At 42.0% G+C, this 16,811-nt stretch overlaps 2 protein-coding genes across 4 annotated transcripts in view; one reads left to right on the top strand and one right to left on the bottom strand.

The window, feature by feature from the left end:
* LOC108090818 (putative uncharacterized protein DDB_G0293878) overlaps positions 1-16,811 on the bottom strand; it is a 41,818-nt gene that overhangs the window by 8,940 nt on the left and 16,067 nt on the right. For all 3 annotated transcript variants that reach the window (XM_017189676.2, XM_017189677.2, XM_017189678.2), the window contains exons 3-5: positions 16,145-16,202; positions 1,819-2,653; positions 403-645 (exon numbers count right to left, since the gene is read on the bottom strand). In XM_017189676.2, coding sequence (XP_017045165.1) covers positions 403-645; positions 1,819-2,620 — 1,045 coding nt within the window. In that variant the 5' untranslated portion in view covers positions 2,621-2,653; positions 16,145-16,202. The remainder of the gene's footprint in view (positions 1-402; positions 646-1,818; positions 2,654-16,144; positions 16,203-16,811) is intronic.
* On the top strand, positions 687-1,639 carry LOC108090821. Its single transcript, XM_017189681.1, has one exon. It carries the CDS (start codon positions 818-820, stop codon positions 1,637-1,639), a length of 822 nt encoding a protein of 273 aa, XP_017045170.1. The 5' UTR covers positions 687-817.

Raw genomic sequence — 16,811 nt, 5'->3', positions numbered from 1 at the left:
ATTTTGGAGTACGAGTATGTGCCATACGGCAAAACACGCATCGTATCGATGACAATCGTCAACTGATTGGCGCTGATTTACCCTCTGTGAAAATACGGAAGCACTGGGAGTGCTGCTTCCTATGTTTAGCTTCGGAAATTAACTGTTTCAATTAAAATGTGCTCTGAATTGAGCACTTAATACCTGGCTGACAACACACACTCTCGACCCGCCTACATAATTTATGGACTCATTTTACCCGACACCTTTGTTCGGCAAACACTCCCATTCCATTCCTATTTGCACCGAAATAAATTAAAACCCGAGGGAGAAAAAGACTTCAGGCGCCGCCACTTGATGGGAAAATCAATTTCCAGGCATTTGCTCGGATTTTTGGTTCTATTTTTGGCCATGGGTACTTACCATTTCTCGTGGTGCTGGCCAAAGAAGTGGTGCTTCCCGTGTTCGAGTTGCTGTTGCTGACATCAAGGTTGTTGCTGTTGTTGCTGCTGTTGTTGCTGCTGTTGTTGCTGCTGCTGCTGCTGCTGTTGATGTTGCTGCTGCTGTTGCGATTTGCTTCACTGGCTGGTAATGAATTCGATTTGTGCTCATCGTCCAGGACAACAACTGGCACCGCTGTCACCAATTTGTAGTCGGGCAGGTGACCTGTTAACCAAACAATAAGTATCAGTTGTGTTTAAGGAAACAAAAACAGGGCATTGCTCTTTAGAAATTCAAAGAGATTAACCAAAAAGCGATAAGATTTCAGGAAGTGGCACAGTAAAATCTGTACAAATAAGGAATCTACAGATCAGTATAATTAAGATTTTCCATCGCAATGGTCGTACTCATCGCAGTTATTGTATTAATAGGGCTTTGCCCAGTTCAAGCGGTGATTAATAGAGACACTTACACACCACTAATTGCACTTGTGGTTACTCATCTAAATGGAAGTCAATCGGATTTTGATAATTGGACCAAGGAAATTAGTTTGACTGTGGAAATTGAACAACAAGAGCGGGTGTCGTGGAATATTCCCTGGTTGCAAACTCTGGAGTCTGGAAAATCATCACTAAACTTGCAACAAAAGCTCAATCCAAGCAATTTCTTTAAGCTGAAGTTGTGGTTGAGTTTCTATTGGTATCTGAAACGCTCCCTGCTCTTAAATGAGATTCTTCTCTCAAACTTTGCCCTGGAATTAAGGAAACTTCATAAAAATCAATCAGAATTGTGGGACAATGATATTCAAAACATGTTGCAAAGTTTACCAAGACCTTTAAGGCTTTTGGTTAGAAGTCACCGTTTGTGTTTGCAACACAAAAAGGAAATGTTGTATGCTACTGCTGATAATCAACTAGAATTGGGTGCTAATAGTAATTGCAGCATTTGGGAAGTTGAACCGGAAATTCACGATCACTGGCTGCGACTTGTAAATGTCTGTGATGAGAAAGATCACTTCTTTATCAGCATGTTATCACAGGAAGAATCACACATCCTGCACAGAGCTCCAAACAAATTTGCAAGACAGTTTTGTGTTCTGAAAGGCTTGGGCTACTTTGAGGAGGCCTCAAGAACTTTAAACATGAAAAGCCGTTGTAACTGGCAACTGAATGATTGCAGATTTTTACCTATGATAATATCGGTGAATAATAGAAACTAGAATGAAAAGGAATACCAACTGAACCTATATCAGATGTTTATCATTTATCCTTTTAAAGAATAAGTTTATATCACGAATAAATAAACATCATAAATAAATAATTTTTCATCTTGATTACTGTGCTACTTCTCACTCATATATTTTTATTGTGAGTTAATTTTAATCAAAGATCTACTCACCATTTGGGGTCAGGGATCGGCTGCTCCTGTTGCTGCCCGTTCCCCCGCTGGCATTTGATCCCTTTTCGTACAAGCAACTACTGGAAACGGCCTGCAGACGCTGGGCAACATATTGCTGGTACTGGGCGGCATGTTGCTGCTGCTGCTGTTGGTGTTGCTGCATGGTGGCAATGCTGTTAGTGCTGCCATAGCTGAGGAGCAATGTGGCCGAGTTGCTGCCGCCAGTGGTGAGATTGCTGCCAAGTTTCGTGGGCACCGGCACATAGATGGTGGGTGTTTGGTGTTGCTGCTGTTGCTGTTGCTGCTGCTGGCGGTGCAGACTGGTGGCCTCTTGGAGCGACATCACCGATATGGCCGAGGGAGTCTGCCGTCCACTTAGCAGACATGTGGGCGTGGCCGTGCGTAACGGTTGCTGCTGCTGTTGCTGATGTTGCTGCTGTTGCTGCTGCTGCTGCAGACTGCTGGCAGATGTTGCTGTTGCCCCGGTGGCTGTTGCTGTGACCGCCGCCGTGGCGGTGGCTCCATTGCTGGCGAGGGTGGTGCAGCTGAGTATCATGACGGGCGACTTGTCATTCAGATCAGGCAGCGATGATGAGATTGTGGCGCTGCTCACAATGCTCTTGTTCAGTCTGTTGCTGCATGTTGCTGGTGTGTGACTCTTGCTGTTGCTGCTGCTGCTGCTGTTGCTATTGCTGCTGCTGCAGTTGCTGCTCTGGCCAATCTCGCTGGCGGTTTGCTGTTGTTTCTGAGCGGCTAATGTGCTGTAGGTGTCCGTGGATTTGCGCGTTTTGAAGAGACGCATACTATGTTGCTGTTGCTAGTGTTGCCGATGTTGCTGCAATTGTAAACAAAATTATGGGTTAATTTTTTTTTTTTTGGGGGAAATGCCAAATTAAAGTGGAGCGCTTTTTGGCCCAAATGTATGCCTGCAATCTACATCGACATTCCCTATTTGTTCGCTGCTGTTGCTTTTTTCGTCCAACGGAGCGTATAATTAACGCAAATTGCAGCGAATTTGGAAGTGTTGCTGCTACAGCAACTTTAACAAATAGCATGGCCAATGGTTAAACATTGATTTCCTACTTTCTTGCCTCCGATTTGATTTGATTTGATTGTACTACTCCAGATAACACTGCGAAGACGTTGAATAATTTCCCAGCCGAACGGGGTTATTTACAGAGCAGTTATGATGAATCCACTGGATCCGCTGGCTTTATTTATAGAGTAGTTAATAGTCTATAAATACCCAACCGCTTATCAGCTGGCCAGCACTTCCCCATACGCTAATGGATCAGCCGTCTTATCGGTTCAATAAACGCATCAAAGGTGATTATCAGACAGCAATAATAAAGAATAACCGAAAACATGCTTCACATACCTGCTGATATGTGTGCTTATATAATATTTGCTCAGTGGCTTTTGTTTTTAGCCATAGCCGTTGGTTGTTTGGTGTCACAATATTTGCCCGAGACACTTTTGTCGTCTGATTGGAGTGGAAATCGAGGAAAGACAGCGGCTGGCAGTGAAGGTCAGCGAACAGCTGTCGAGTGGGTGGCCATTGGCGGTTATTGAACCACTCAACCACAAAAGCAGCCACAACAACTCTCCAGGAGATGGCCAATTCGCCCAACTGCCTTTTACTTTTCAAATTGGCCAGCCTAGTCAAAGCTAGTCAAAGCTAATTTGCTGTTTTACTAGCCTCTTTACTAGCCAGCTAGTCGCTCTTAGCCAACTTGGCTCAGCTGGCCAGCTGCAATCGCCACAAACTGCGGCCCTCGGTGCGGCTAATTGATGTGACATTTGCGTGTGCATCGACGGACGCATTTTGTACACCGCAAAACATTTTACTTTGAATTGTAAAAGGGGGAAATAGTTCCACATCATAATAAATAATAAATATTTTTCTTCCCAAATGCTCACTTTTAAATATATGCATATGAACGATGTCAGCTTTCAATGTTTTGCAGTAAACATATTTCACTGAGTCTATTAAGCAAATAAGCTAGTTCATTTTAACAGTCAACAGAAATAAATAAAAACATTAAGAAAGATTTAATAAAAAATTGAAACAAGCAAGTATCATGTAAAATATATGAAATAGGTTGATTTAATTTTAAGATCATAATTTGAGCAATTTAAGAGAGAATAACTTAAGTTTTTTTTTAAATTTCACTTTTTATACCACATATTTCCAGTCTAAGCCAATGCTGTTTGCCTAATCAAATGGTTCTACCTGGTCTCCAGTGCCTCTTCACCGTCATCCACTTGATGAGGGCCAACTTTATGTAAATGTTCCCCTTAAGAGATACCCCTTCCCACTCCCTCCTCCTCCATCGTTTCGAGTTTGCCAAAGCGCCAGTTTCCCCCGGCTACTGTTCAGCAATAATTTTGCTAATTTTATCAGAAGCTTTGAACCTTGTCTCGCTGATTTTTATTGACGCTTTTAAGCATCGGCCTGCGGTTGAAGAACCGAGCAATATGTAGTCGTAATGTGCATTTAATTGGTCTGCGAGAGGTCATTGCCGTAAATTTCCAGTGTGTTGTCTAATTAATAGTGCAAAATTTTAATGGCCAGGAGATGGAATCGCTTTCGGTTTTCGAGAATCGGACTCGGATGCCCAGTTGGGGTCCGTCGAGTCATAGTAGTTTCCTAGCCGCATTACGACGGAGTGAAGTCCAGTGGATATCCAGGCAAATGGCCGACGTGTTTATGGGGCGAAACCAGTTTCAAGGACGCGCCGTTGGCGCAATTCCAAGAACCTCACTTGGCTCATTACCGCATGACGAGCATGTGGACTAGCTCCATCCAGCTAGCATCGGGATCTGCGGATCTGGGGATCTGGTGGGGATCTGGTGCGGATCCAAGGAGTGGGCAGAGCGAACGTGACTCTGTCCGCGGGGCTGACGATTGCTAAACTATTTTTTAAACTGCCTTTCAGTCGGACAAGGACAAGGCTAAGCCGATGGCCTTTCCCCATCAACCGCACCACCCCCTCGGCTTCCCCCAACTCCCCCTTTGACTCCCCGCATACGCCATATTTCTCAGCACTTAATTTTATTTTAATTTGCCCTCGCTTCGTGTGTGCTTAGCTTTTTTCTTAATAAGTAATAACAACATTTTTCCCCTCATCCTTTTGAGCCGAGTTTTGCTGGAGGAGCCGGCTGCCCCGCCAATCGCTGCTGCATAGTTGTAAAATTCCTGTAAACAAGCCGGGCTGCCACAGCTGTGGCATGCGGCATGTGGCAACTGCAACTGGCAACACACACTCACACACACACACAATGGACAACGCACACTGATTCAGATGATCCCGCCAACAATTGCGGCAATGAATTGGCTCCACGGGTTGTCAGAAGAATTAATTGAGAGAGTTGAGGAAATAGGGGATTTCAATTAAAATATTTAGCATCTCAATTTATTAATTGATTATTATTTTTATAATTTACAATACTGGATGATATCATTTTTTTATTGAATAAAGTAACTGTTTATTTATACTTTTGAAAAGATCAAGTTCTTAAACTTTAAAAGAAGAGTTTATTTAAAATAACATTCTAAAGTAATACTTTTTTAGATAATATTGGTACTGAGTATGCAAACACGTAGATATGGTTTTTTTTTTAATATTAAACTGATTTCAAACTCTAGAACCTTGGTTCTTATCCCATAAACTTATTGACCACCCCACTGGCTGGCTTTATCATCGGGCAGCCCGAGAGTTGTTACCTTTTGTTGCCACAAACTTTTTGAGTTATTTTCTCTGTGCATGCCTTACATATAGAAGCACACGTATATATATATATTTTCGATATGGCCTATCTACCGTGCGCCTACGTATCCCAGTGTGCATGTGTGTGTGTGTGAGTTTTGTGTGTGCGAGAGTGAGTGTGTCTACTACTGGCAAGTCCGCATTCTTTTAAAGGTTGCCAAGTTGGCCGGGCCGAAACCAAAAAAAAAAAAAAAAGAAACAGAAACCGAAACGCAGACGGAGTTGGAGTCGGAGTCGGAGTTTTTGGGCTTAAAGCGGAGCGGACCAGTTCGAACGAAACATAAACCAAAACCGAAAACCAAAAACATTTGCCCAGCGGCTGCCTTGAATGGTGCGTCGGCGACTTTGGCGCATGCGTTCAGTTTTCATTTTCGTTTTTAAATTGCAGGCCATCCAAAAAAAAAAAAAAAAAAACTAAAGAATATAAAACGCAAACTCATATCTGTTTTGTCAGAATGTTAAGCATTTTTTTTGGGCGCCAATCAATCCGAAATCAAAACAGTGTTGCAGCTAGAAGTAAACCAGCAACTAGTAACCGGCAATATTGCTGCTGCTGTGCATTGGAAAAGTTGCTGACCTTCAGGTGGCACCTGTTTGCCCAGTGCAAGAGGATTATCACCAACAACCCAGCCAGTGGTCGCTGTTCCAGCTAATTAGGCATATCAATATGATTATCCCCACATGTCGCAGCGGCAAGTGTTGCTGTTGCTGCTGCTGCTTGTTGCATGTTGCTGGTGTGACTCATCTGTTGGTGGAATTGTGCTGGCTTGGAATGTTGCCGGCGTTGATGCCGCATCGCATGGCTATAAATAGTTAACCTAATCAAAATGCAGGCGTGTAAGCAAACCATTTGCATAGTTGTTGATGTGGATGTTGCTGTTGTCGTTGTTATGCTGCTGATGTTGCTGTTGCTGCTGTTGCATGTTGCGCGCTGGCAATTAACTTTGGCATGCGCAGACATTGGTCTAAATGTCAAGGTAAATTATGATGCATTCAGCTATTACGTCTAATAGTCCGAAATTCATGCACGTGTGTAACTATTTTTAGTTGTTGCCTTTTGCCGGCAATGACAGATCACTAAACCTGCTGCAACTCCTCCTCCTTCTCTCCACATTCTCCTTCTCCTTCTCCTCGTTGTTGTTGTTGTTGTTTGTCGTTTGATGCATGTCTCTGGCTGCGCCCTTTTCTACGCTAATTAAGCTGCGACTTGGACCCAGTCTCTCTGCAAGTCGCAGAGTTTTATCTTCTCCTAGGAAGAGGCCAAGGCCCCAGCGATTGCCATCTGAAAAGATGAAGATGGGCTGGCAATTGCAGGAAGAGGGTGGTCAGGTGGCCAAGGGGAAAGGCGGGTGGAAAGGGGAGGGGGAAAAGGGGAGGGGCTGGCCTGCGGCGGTTGCAACATTTAATCATCACATTGCTGCAAAAATCGTATCATTAGCGTTTTTACGATTACGCGCTTTATCAAAATAGCTGCGGCAACAGCAACAGCAACAGTTGCACATGTGCAACAGTTGCACAATTTCAGGGAGTAGGGAACCATGGGTGCTGTACAGAATTTTGTCAATACAATTCCTATGACTTGGCTTTTAAAAGAACAAGAAAATCTATTATAACCAGCTTAAGATCAATTCACTTAATTTTGATCAAATTTGATCTAAGATATTTGACTCATAAAATGGGTTTTAAAATGTTTAATATTTGTATTAACATATTTGCTCTTACTTCTTGATAATAATATGTTTAGTGGTTCTCTGAGCTTTGTACTAGTATTTCAATTTATTTCCTAAAAAAAAACAAAAGAAAATTCCTACGCTTCATATGAAATATTCTTCAAAATTTATTCAAGCTGTGTTTGGTTCTCTGCTCCACTGTACAGGTACATACAATGATTAAATATTTTGTGCCTCTTCTGCGGAAAATTGCTGGCACTGCCACAAACTGCGGCACATACACACTCGCTGCCACAAAACGAAAAGTGAAGCGAAGAGGACTGGCGGAAAAATTCTAATCAATACTATCAGTGCTGCGAGCTTTTAACTTGCGACAACTTTGTTGCTGCTCCTGCAGCACGTACATGTAATTTTTTTAATTGCAGGCAAACTTGTTGCAATTGCAACAACGGTAGCAGCAGAAGCTATACTGAAGCGAACATCAGGTTTGCGGCAATTATTTTGAGGCATGCCACACTCCCACAATGAGCTGAAGCTCTGAAAATAACTGTTTAAATATGGCCAATGAACAACTGTTGTCCGTAAGCTAATACTTTCGCTGCTGTTGCTGTTGCTGCTGGCGCCAGCAGCATGTGTTGCTGTTGCCGCTGACAAGCAATGACAGGACGCCACATCCTTGCCACTCGCAACTCGACACCGGCAACATGTAGTGCAACAAAAAACGAAAAAAAAAAAAGGAGGCAACAGCCGTGTGATGCTTCACTTAATCAGGTGTTGCGACTGATCCACCACGACAATTACACACGAGTGCTGCCAATGTTGCTGCCAGCTTGAAGCAATGTCGCCGCTTGTAGCAATTATGCCTTGAACTTGTTCTGACTGCACAACACCAACAACAACAGCAATAACAACAGCAACAACAACAGCCACAACAACAGCAATAGCAATAGCAATATAGCAACGCTCTGAAATGACAATTTCATTTGGAGCCCACTGAGCCGACAGCCGACAGCCAACAGCCAACAGTTGAGGTTGTTCAACCCATTTGGCCATAGTTCCACAGTTCCACGGCTTGTCATTAGCTAATGCATGACGGCAGTGGCAAAGAAGAGTGCTTCAAATGCAACCAAAGAATCGCCGAGACTCAATTATGAGTGCACATCTGCAATCGCTGAACGTGTTGCATGTTGCAGTTGTCCTTTTCGGAGTCTGAAGTGTGACGTCCTTAGAAGGGCCAAGTTGAAAAGTGAAAGGTAAACAAAATAGCACATTCCCCGATTCCCCGCCATTATCCCCCCAGATTAGCAGATCCCAGTTTACTTTGTGTCGGATCTCTGTCAACATCTTTACGCCGATGGCCGTTGAGTGTGTCCAGGTTTATTGCCGCAATTCGGGCCCTCGGTTAGGAAACAAACACTCGTCGTAAATGTTGTCGCTCACTTTTGACACCTCAATGATTTTGTGTGTCAGCCAAACAAAACACCAGCCAGCGACAAATTCCACATTTCAAAAGTCTCGGGTGGGGGATCCATGTCCCACTCCTTCAATGCTGAGCAGTGGACTATCCTCACTAAAACCAAACTTCACTTGGAACAAATCATTAACATGATTGGCAAACAACCTTCTGCAATTTATGGTAAACTTTTAAATGTTGGATATGTAAGGTGCTCAAAAAGCGACCATCTTTAAATGAATTAATCAAATAATCAATTTAAAATGTTTGTTTTCCAGTGGATTCCTAAATTCATAAATGTTGTTGCTCCTTTTTGACACTTCATTGACTTCGTGCTTTGGGCAAACAACAAATTTCACGACTCTAAAACAATAAATAAGTACGGATTGTGTCACATTTCACTTTTATTCAGGCTTTGTAATAGCCAGTGCTCTTGTGGAAATAATTTACTGAAAATTTCTTTGATAGCTGCTCATTAGCTAAGAACACAAATCACTGGCGAAGGCTAACAAGCAAAAATAAGTCTCCAAAGACCGCAGCAACATGAGGCAGAGCCCAGAAGCAATACACGCAGCACTCGGGGCGAAAGCAATTTCCTTGGAAAATTGCTGCCTGCAATCTCTCAGGATGCTGGGACAAGCCAAAGTTTTGCCTCCGAGAAGAGCGCTTCATCAATTTTTATATCGATGAAGACCCATTTGGTTGATAACTCCATTTGTGGCAAATGTTGCGCACGCGCGTTTTAGTTGCTCTGTCCGCTGATGTTGCTGCTGTTGCTGTTGCTGCTGTTGCTGGCTTTGCTGTTGCTGCTGCAGCTTCTGCTGCTGATGATGTTGCTGTTGTTAATGTTGTTGCTCCTGTGCCGTTGCCGTTAGTAAATTTCGCGCGAAAAACTTCAAAGTTGCCTGGCCAAGCACCTTTTGATGTCGTTGTTGTTTTTTTTCATTTTATTTTATTTTATTTTATTTGTATTTTTTTTGTGTTGCAGTTGCAAAAGGCAAACGCACGTGTTGCTATGCTCGCTATGAGGATGTTGCTGCCGTAACAGTTGCGATTGTTGTTGTCGTCGGACTGTCACTGGCCGTTTAGGCCAAACTTGGTAAATTGTTTTGTTGAGCACTGAGCGTTGGCCTTTCTTTTCAGTCCGCTTATATGGCCACCAGTTGCTGCTGTCTCCGAGTGAGAGTTGCATACTAATGCCGTTGAGTATTTGTTTCTGCTTTTTTTTTTTTGCTTGCCAGCCAGCCAGCGATTTTAATTACCACATTGGGCAGAAAGGCTGTGGGGCAGGCAGCAGGCAAAGAGGCAGCAGGCTCCGAGCATTGATTTGGCACAATTTACATATCAAAGCGAGCGAAGCAAACTTCCTGTTCCACACCCAAACACAGCAGCAATATCAGCAACAGCAACAGCAGCAATATCAGCAGCAACCAGCAACAGCAACCAGCAACAGCAGCAACAACAACCATCGGAGCAGATGTTAGCCATGGGTCAAGCCCGAGTTGTTGGCCATTTACAGCAGGCAGTGACTTGGTTGTGATGATGATGCGACTGCTGCTGTGAGTCCATTGGCCCTCATGCTGTTTACTTGCACCACTTTTTGTTGGTTCGCTTTTTTTTTTTTGTTCGTTTTTGTTTGTTGCCGCATTACGTGTTTGTTGCTCCTCACATTGTTGTTGGTGTTGCTGCTTCTGGTGATGTTGTTGTTGCTGCTGCTGCTACTGTTGATGTTGCTGGTGTGTGCGAGTGCTCATTGCTCTGTGCAACCTCTTTCTGTGGGTATTAAAATTACTTGGCATGTAATTAGTTTGGCTTTTTTGTCGTTGCATCTTGTCGATCTCTGCGTGTGGCCCCCCAACCGAAAATGTGTTCCCCAATGATTGATGCCACTGATGTTGCTGCCGCTTGATGTTGCTTTTGCTGCTGCTGCTGCTGAAGGTGTTATTTTTATGGCTTTATAATGTGAGTCAGTGCGGCACTTCCTTGGTTCTTGCCCCGTTACGTGGCATGTCAATCACCTGGACATGGCTTTATAATTTGCACAATGGCCAGGAGTGAAAAGCAGTCGACCTGGAAGATAAGGAATGTCTTAACGAGAACGAAAGCTTGGCCATGGATCGATCTTGATCTACAGATTGAAGGGAAATTCCACAGAATTCTCACAAAGAGAAGAGCGAAGTAAAATACAAAGACAGCTGAACAAGTTATTCTTTTGCCATAAATTACAGAAATATAGATAGATGTTCTGTGAAGAATAAAAAACTTATAAAAGTTTGAAACGCTTTTTGATTTCTTATAAAATGTATGTCATTTACAGCATACCAAGTACTAAAGTATAATACTTCAAAGATTCAATAATATTTATTCTCCGAGATATAAAATCTTGGAAGAAAGAAATGATTTAAAAGCATCCAAATCGGAGTTACAATCTTTCCACTTGAAAGAACATTCAGCAGAGAAAGTAAGTCGAGGGAAAACCAACATAAATAAATATTCTCGAGTCGGCTTTAAGCATCTTGTGGATAGTAAACCATCATTAGTGGCAGCAATCGCTTTGAATTTGCCTTTACAATCGTTTTTCTTTTCCCAGGTTCGGTTCTTTGGTCCGTCAACAATTTGAGGCTTCAATCGATTCCTCTTCTCCCTCCTTTTTTTTGCCACATTCTGTGGCACATAGTGAGGTTTGGTCTCGTTGTTTCCGTTTGTGCCACTTGTGTCCAGTTGAGTTGAAAATTATTGTGATTATGGTAAACTTGTTGCTCTCACTGCTGCTGATCTCCAGCTGCGCACCTGTTGCTTTTGTGGTTCAGATTCCTTAGCAGTTTGCAGTTTGCAGTTTGCAGTTGTGCAGTTTTGCTGTTTGCAGTTTAGCTGTTTTCAGTTTTCAGTTTTCAGTTTTCAGTTTTGCAGTTTGCATATGCAGATATAGAATGCACACATGCTGTTTTATGACCGCAGTTTCCATTGTTAGACTCGTTTGGCCGCTTAATTGCCGCTTTGGATTCAGATTTGAATTCTGTTTGCTCAGCTCTTTGGCACCGCGATGCTAAGCACTTGGGATGTGCAGCTGCAGCTGCTGCTGGAATTCTAAAAGGCGTGACTAATCAATCGATGGCTCAAGCCGAAGCTCAATCTTCAGCTCCAAACTCTTCCCCTTGTAAATCGAGAAATCATGCCTGATTTACTCAATATTTTCGTGTCGATTTATGAGGCCAGGTTTTCCCTTGATTGGCACTCCAATGTCGAATTCATCACCGGCTCCATCTTTAGACATTTTCATTTTTTCTTTCATTTTTGGGTTTATGGTTGGGTCGCGCCCTATTCAAAATGCAGAGGCGTCGGAGAGAGGAGAAATAATAGTGTGCCACAAAAATATTTGTTTGCCTTGCCATTGCAAGTGAGTGGGGGAAAACATGTCAGAGGCGTAGGAACAACAAAAAATTACAATCAGATATGCAAGTTAAGAAAACAACACATGTTGTTTATGTACAAACAAATATTGGATGGCTGTTTTCAACTGATGATAAGTTTATATGAAATTGTATTGGTAAAAAGAATTAAAAGTTATGCAAACTTATTTCAAATTGTTTTCATTTTTGAAGTATCAGACACTGCACTGTATTTTAAATTAAAATTTGGTAGATTTAATCCGAAACATTAATATGTAATCTTGCTTGAAATACCATCTCCTCTCGAAAGCATTTCCAGCCTAATGCAGCTGCCAGATAAATCTCTTACATAAAGTGCGTTCAGACATTCAAGTATCTCTTTTATTCCGTCCCACATCTGTTTGGCCAAAATTCGATGCTAATAACCAACGTTTTCGGCTCCAGCCAGACTTTCCCAAAAAACCAACTCGCATCTGACCTTCAAATTGTGATACTCCTGATGTTGCTGTCATGTTGCTTCTACTGCTCACGCCCAGCTAACAAAAAAAAAAAAAACAAAAACAAAAAAGTGGCTGCCATTTCACTCAGCCGAGTTTGAAGTCGAAGTTGAAGTTGAGTTCTTCACGACAGACGTGCAATCCATCAAAGTTGTTGCTGCCACCCCGCAGCAGCAGCAGCAACAACAGCAACAGCAGCAACAAGGCGAAAAAGCATAATACATAATAATATTTGTGCAAAGTGTTAAGGCAACAGAACAGCAGACAGTAGCAGACATAGTCAGACAGCCAGGAGGAGCAATCCGGTAGCAGCAGCAACAAACATGAGCGGCAGTGGAACATCTAAACACCAGGTATCCCATCCTCCAGATATTCTTTGGTAGAACGAAGGAACGAAGGGGCAGGATCAGTGGCAAAGGCCCGAGGAACTCTTTTAGAAGGAGGAGACGACGACAACGTTTTGTTTTAATTTACTCGACGCCGCCAACAACGACATTGTTGTTGCTGCTGGCTGATGTTGCTGCTGTTGCTTCTACTGTTGTTGCTGCTGTTGCTGTTGTTGCTACTGCGGTTACTGCAGTTGCTGTTGGGTTTCCTGTTTAGATAGTTTTTTGTGATTTTATGCGATACACCTTCCATGTACAACTGTTAGGCGGGGAAGTCAGGGGCTAGTCCACTTTGATGTACGTACACTTTGAAATGTTGTTGATGAGTACGCGAGATTTTTAAAAGATTGCAACGCGCAACAGCGGCGACGGCGGCGTCAGATGAAGCTGCGACTGCAAAGGCGACTCTGTTGGCTTATATAATAAATTTTAATGCACGCCCGCCCTGGACATTCCGGACAATTGGATGGACGTGGTCCGGATAGAGCTGCCAGTCTGAAAACTGGCTCACAGTGACTTTAAACTGATTGAATACAATCGAGAATTGTTTATCGTAAAAGCGTTTGCTTTTTCTATTACGAGAATGTTTTTTATGGTTAGAAAGACATATATAACTTTGGGAATCATAAAATCATATAAACCATAGATTAGTTAATGTGTCATTTGATTTATGATTTATATTTTATTTTTTTTATCTTGAATTGTAAAACAAGTTATTGGGTGTATTGCCTTGATTTATGTAAGAAATAATTTATAGGCTTGTAAACACACACTAAAACGTAATTTTTTATGTTAATTTTAAATGTGACGTTTTAAGATTTATTGTAAGATTTATATACACAATATATTTGAAGTTCTAGAATAAAATACCATTAGATTAAAACTTGTATTACTTTTCCTCGTTTAAATTAAACAACTTGTGTTATTTTAAAAACCTCAATTCATAAGAATACATTTGGAATTGTTTGAAAATAATGAAGTGCATTGTCTGCTTTATACTTTATAATAAATATCAGCCAGTTTATCACTCCACTGTGCAGCAACTGTGTCAAAACCGAAACTTATCTTCGCCCGATGTCGGTCGGCAGTTTGCCGGTGTTTTGGTTGTTCCCTCTGCTCGATTATATGTGTATATATGTGTTTGTCTTGTGTTAGGCTGACACTTGGTTAACCAACTAAGAGATAATCATTAGCTTGGCGTAATTTATGTAGAACCGGCGGCAGTTGACGGCCGAAACAAAAGACTTAGGACACGAACTTGACGTGAAAAACGTCAGGCATGCAACAAAGTAAGTTAAAGTTAAACTGAAGAATTATATCAATTAGGCAAAGGCCAGAATGGAGATCAAAGCGAGATACTAGAGGCAGAGGCAGTTGAAGAGGAAGCGAGGAGAGAGCAATTTTGGGGGCTGGACCGGGAGACGCCCCAAAAAGAGCGAGTCACTGCCAACTGGCGACCGCCAACGGCAATTATAGAGCATAAAACATCGATAATCATAATAATTAAGGATGACTGGGCAGAAAAGGGGCCGCAGGAGCTGGCTGTGACAACGCACAGTAGCCACCAGATTACAGACTCCATTGGAGATAAAACCCCGAGGATGATGCATCAAGTTGGGAACTTGCAACTGTTGCTGTTGTTGCCGCTGCCACTGCACATAAATTGTTAATTAAAGCCTATTTAGGCGGCTTCCAACCCCGAAATGTTTATTCTACGGCATTGAATTCCTTACCCACTGCCGTGATTTGTGCATTTAGAAAGTATTCTGTCCACTCGTTCGCCTTTCATTGTGTAAGAAAGTCGTTTAACTGGAAAAAAAAACCAACTATAGAACCCGGTGAATAGAACATTCTTTTCATGGCTCTCAATCAAGAATCGTTGCTTGCTAGAAAATTGAAAGCTTTTGACTGGGGAATCTATAAATCTCAATGCTCTCAAAGGGCTTATTTTTATTCTAGACCAAAACAAAAAGAAGGGGGACCCAAAAATCAACAGCAGAAACTGTAACAAATTATTTATGAACTGCAGAGCACAGTTTGCCAGTCTTTTGTTTGCCCAACAGTCGTTTTCGCCTTTCATAAATAATTCAGTTTGTTTTGTTTGGGAATTAGCAAAACTGACAAACCGACAACAATTGGCAATTTGCCTCGAATTGTGTTGACACAATAATGGAAACTGATATTGAAGTGCGAAAAGTACATAGAGAAGCTCAAAATAAAAAACGATGATTGTGTGAGAGGTTTGGCTGCTGGCCAAAAATCGAGATAAATATCTAATTAAACTTTGCTAATGAGCCGCACAACATAGTTGTGGCAAATGAGTTCAGTTTTTGGCCAACATACAAATGATTCATGGGATTTGGGCTAAGAGTAAGCCAACAGAAAACAATAAACTTGACCCAAAAAGCACGTGAATCACTTTTCTTTTGGCATAAAAAAAAATAAGAAAAAATACGTTGCCATAAAAACCAACATCAAAATAAATGACTCAGTGAAAAGAAGAGACAAAAACTGTTTGGGTTAAGAAATAAATGCCCAAATTTGCGGATGATTTATTCCTTACGGAAAAAATGTTGAGATCCTTGGAAGTCGGCCCTCATTTACAGCTTTAAAATCCTCATTTTATAACCCATTAAAGGCATGATCGCAAACTTTACTCAAGCAAAACCAAGAGCCAGTTTCAGTTTCACTGTGGCACCCATTTTCATGCATGAATTGCTAGGGAAAATAACTACAGTTATTTTCTTTTTGCGTTCGTACAATTTAATTTTCTCAGCTTTTCACTTTTCCCTGCTGCAAACATTTTTGACATTTTTTTTTTGTCATTCGTGAAGGTTTCTCTGAAGTTTTGATTAACAAAACCCAAACTGGTTGTGCAGTTAAGCAAAACCATAAAATGCAGCAGAATAAAGACGAATCGGTTTGTTGCGGTGGAAAGGTGCCTCAAAAAATCTCTAACAAAACGCTCATAACTGGAGCGTAAACGCTTATCTAACTGGGTTTTTATTGTGATATTTTCCCCTCTTTTTTTTTTTTGGGTGCCAATTTATTGACTGAGCTAATGATGATCGGCTGGCTCCAAACAGAAACGTTTCTTTGGCAGCTTAATTGTTCAACAAATACCCAAAGCTGTTAAATATTTTTACGTCTTTAGCACTTACCTCTTAATGGGTTTTCAGTGGTGACTCCAGTGCTAGAAGAGGAGGGGTGCCGAGAATTCTGCAAGGGAGAGAAAGAGAGGGGAAAGAGACTCCAATTAGATTTTCCAAATCGATTTTCGAAAACCCACTTCCTGTGGGCAACGGCAAAAGGCACTGGCGACAGCCTCATAAGCACATAAATCAGCAAACTTCATTAACACGACTGCCAAAATCTACGAATATAAATCTAAGCTGCAAGTGCAACGTGCAGCGTGCAACTTGCAACCTGTTGCCGCTGCCAACACTCTGAAAAGTACGTGACCGTTCGCTCCGGGAATAAATAACTCAATTTGGGATCGGCGCAAAAAAAGTGTTAACTTGAAATCTGGCAATAAATCAATGGCCAGGGGACTCGTTGAAGGCAGCTTGTGATTAGCACTCGCCCGATGGCTTATCTACTGCGAAAGTAAGTAATTCTTCGCTTCCCGCCTCGAGATTCCGGAAGAGTTCTTTTTTAAATAAGCATCCAAGCAAACCGAGGAACCCCAAAAAACCGAAACGAGAAACTTAAGACAGCACAACGAGATTGGGCAGCCGTCACTTCGCTTGACAGGCAATAACTTTGGCAATCTTTTTTCGCCCGCTTGCCGTTTTTGGTTTTTTTTTTCTGGTTTTTGGTTTTTGCGGT

The sequence above is a fragment of the Drosophila ficusphila genome, unplaced genomic scaffold (genome assembly GCF_018152265.1).
Source record: "Drosophila ficusphila isolate 14025-0441.05 unplaced genomic scaffold, ASM1815226v1 contig_414, whole genome shotgun sequence".
Classification (NCBI taxonomy): Eukaryota; Metazoa; Arthropoda; class Insecta; order Diptera; family Drosophilidae; genus Drosophila; species Drosophila ficusphila.
Note: the sequence above shows the minus strand (reverse complement) of the source record. Positions and strands in the feature narration are given on the sequence as shown.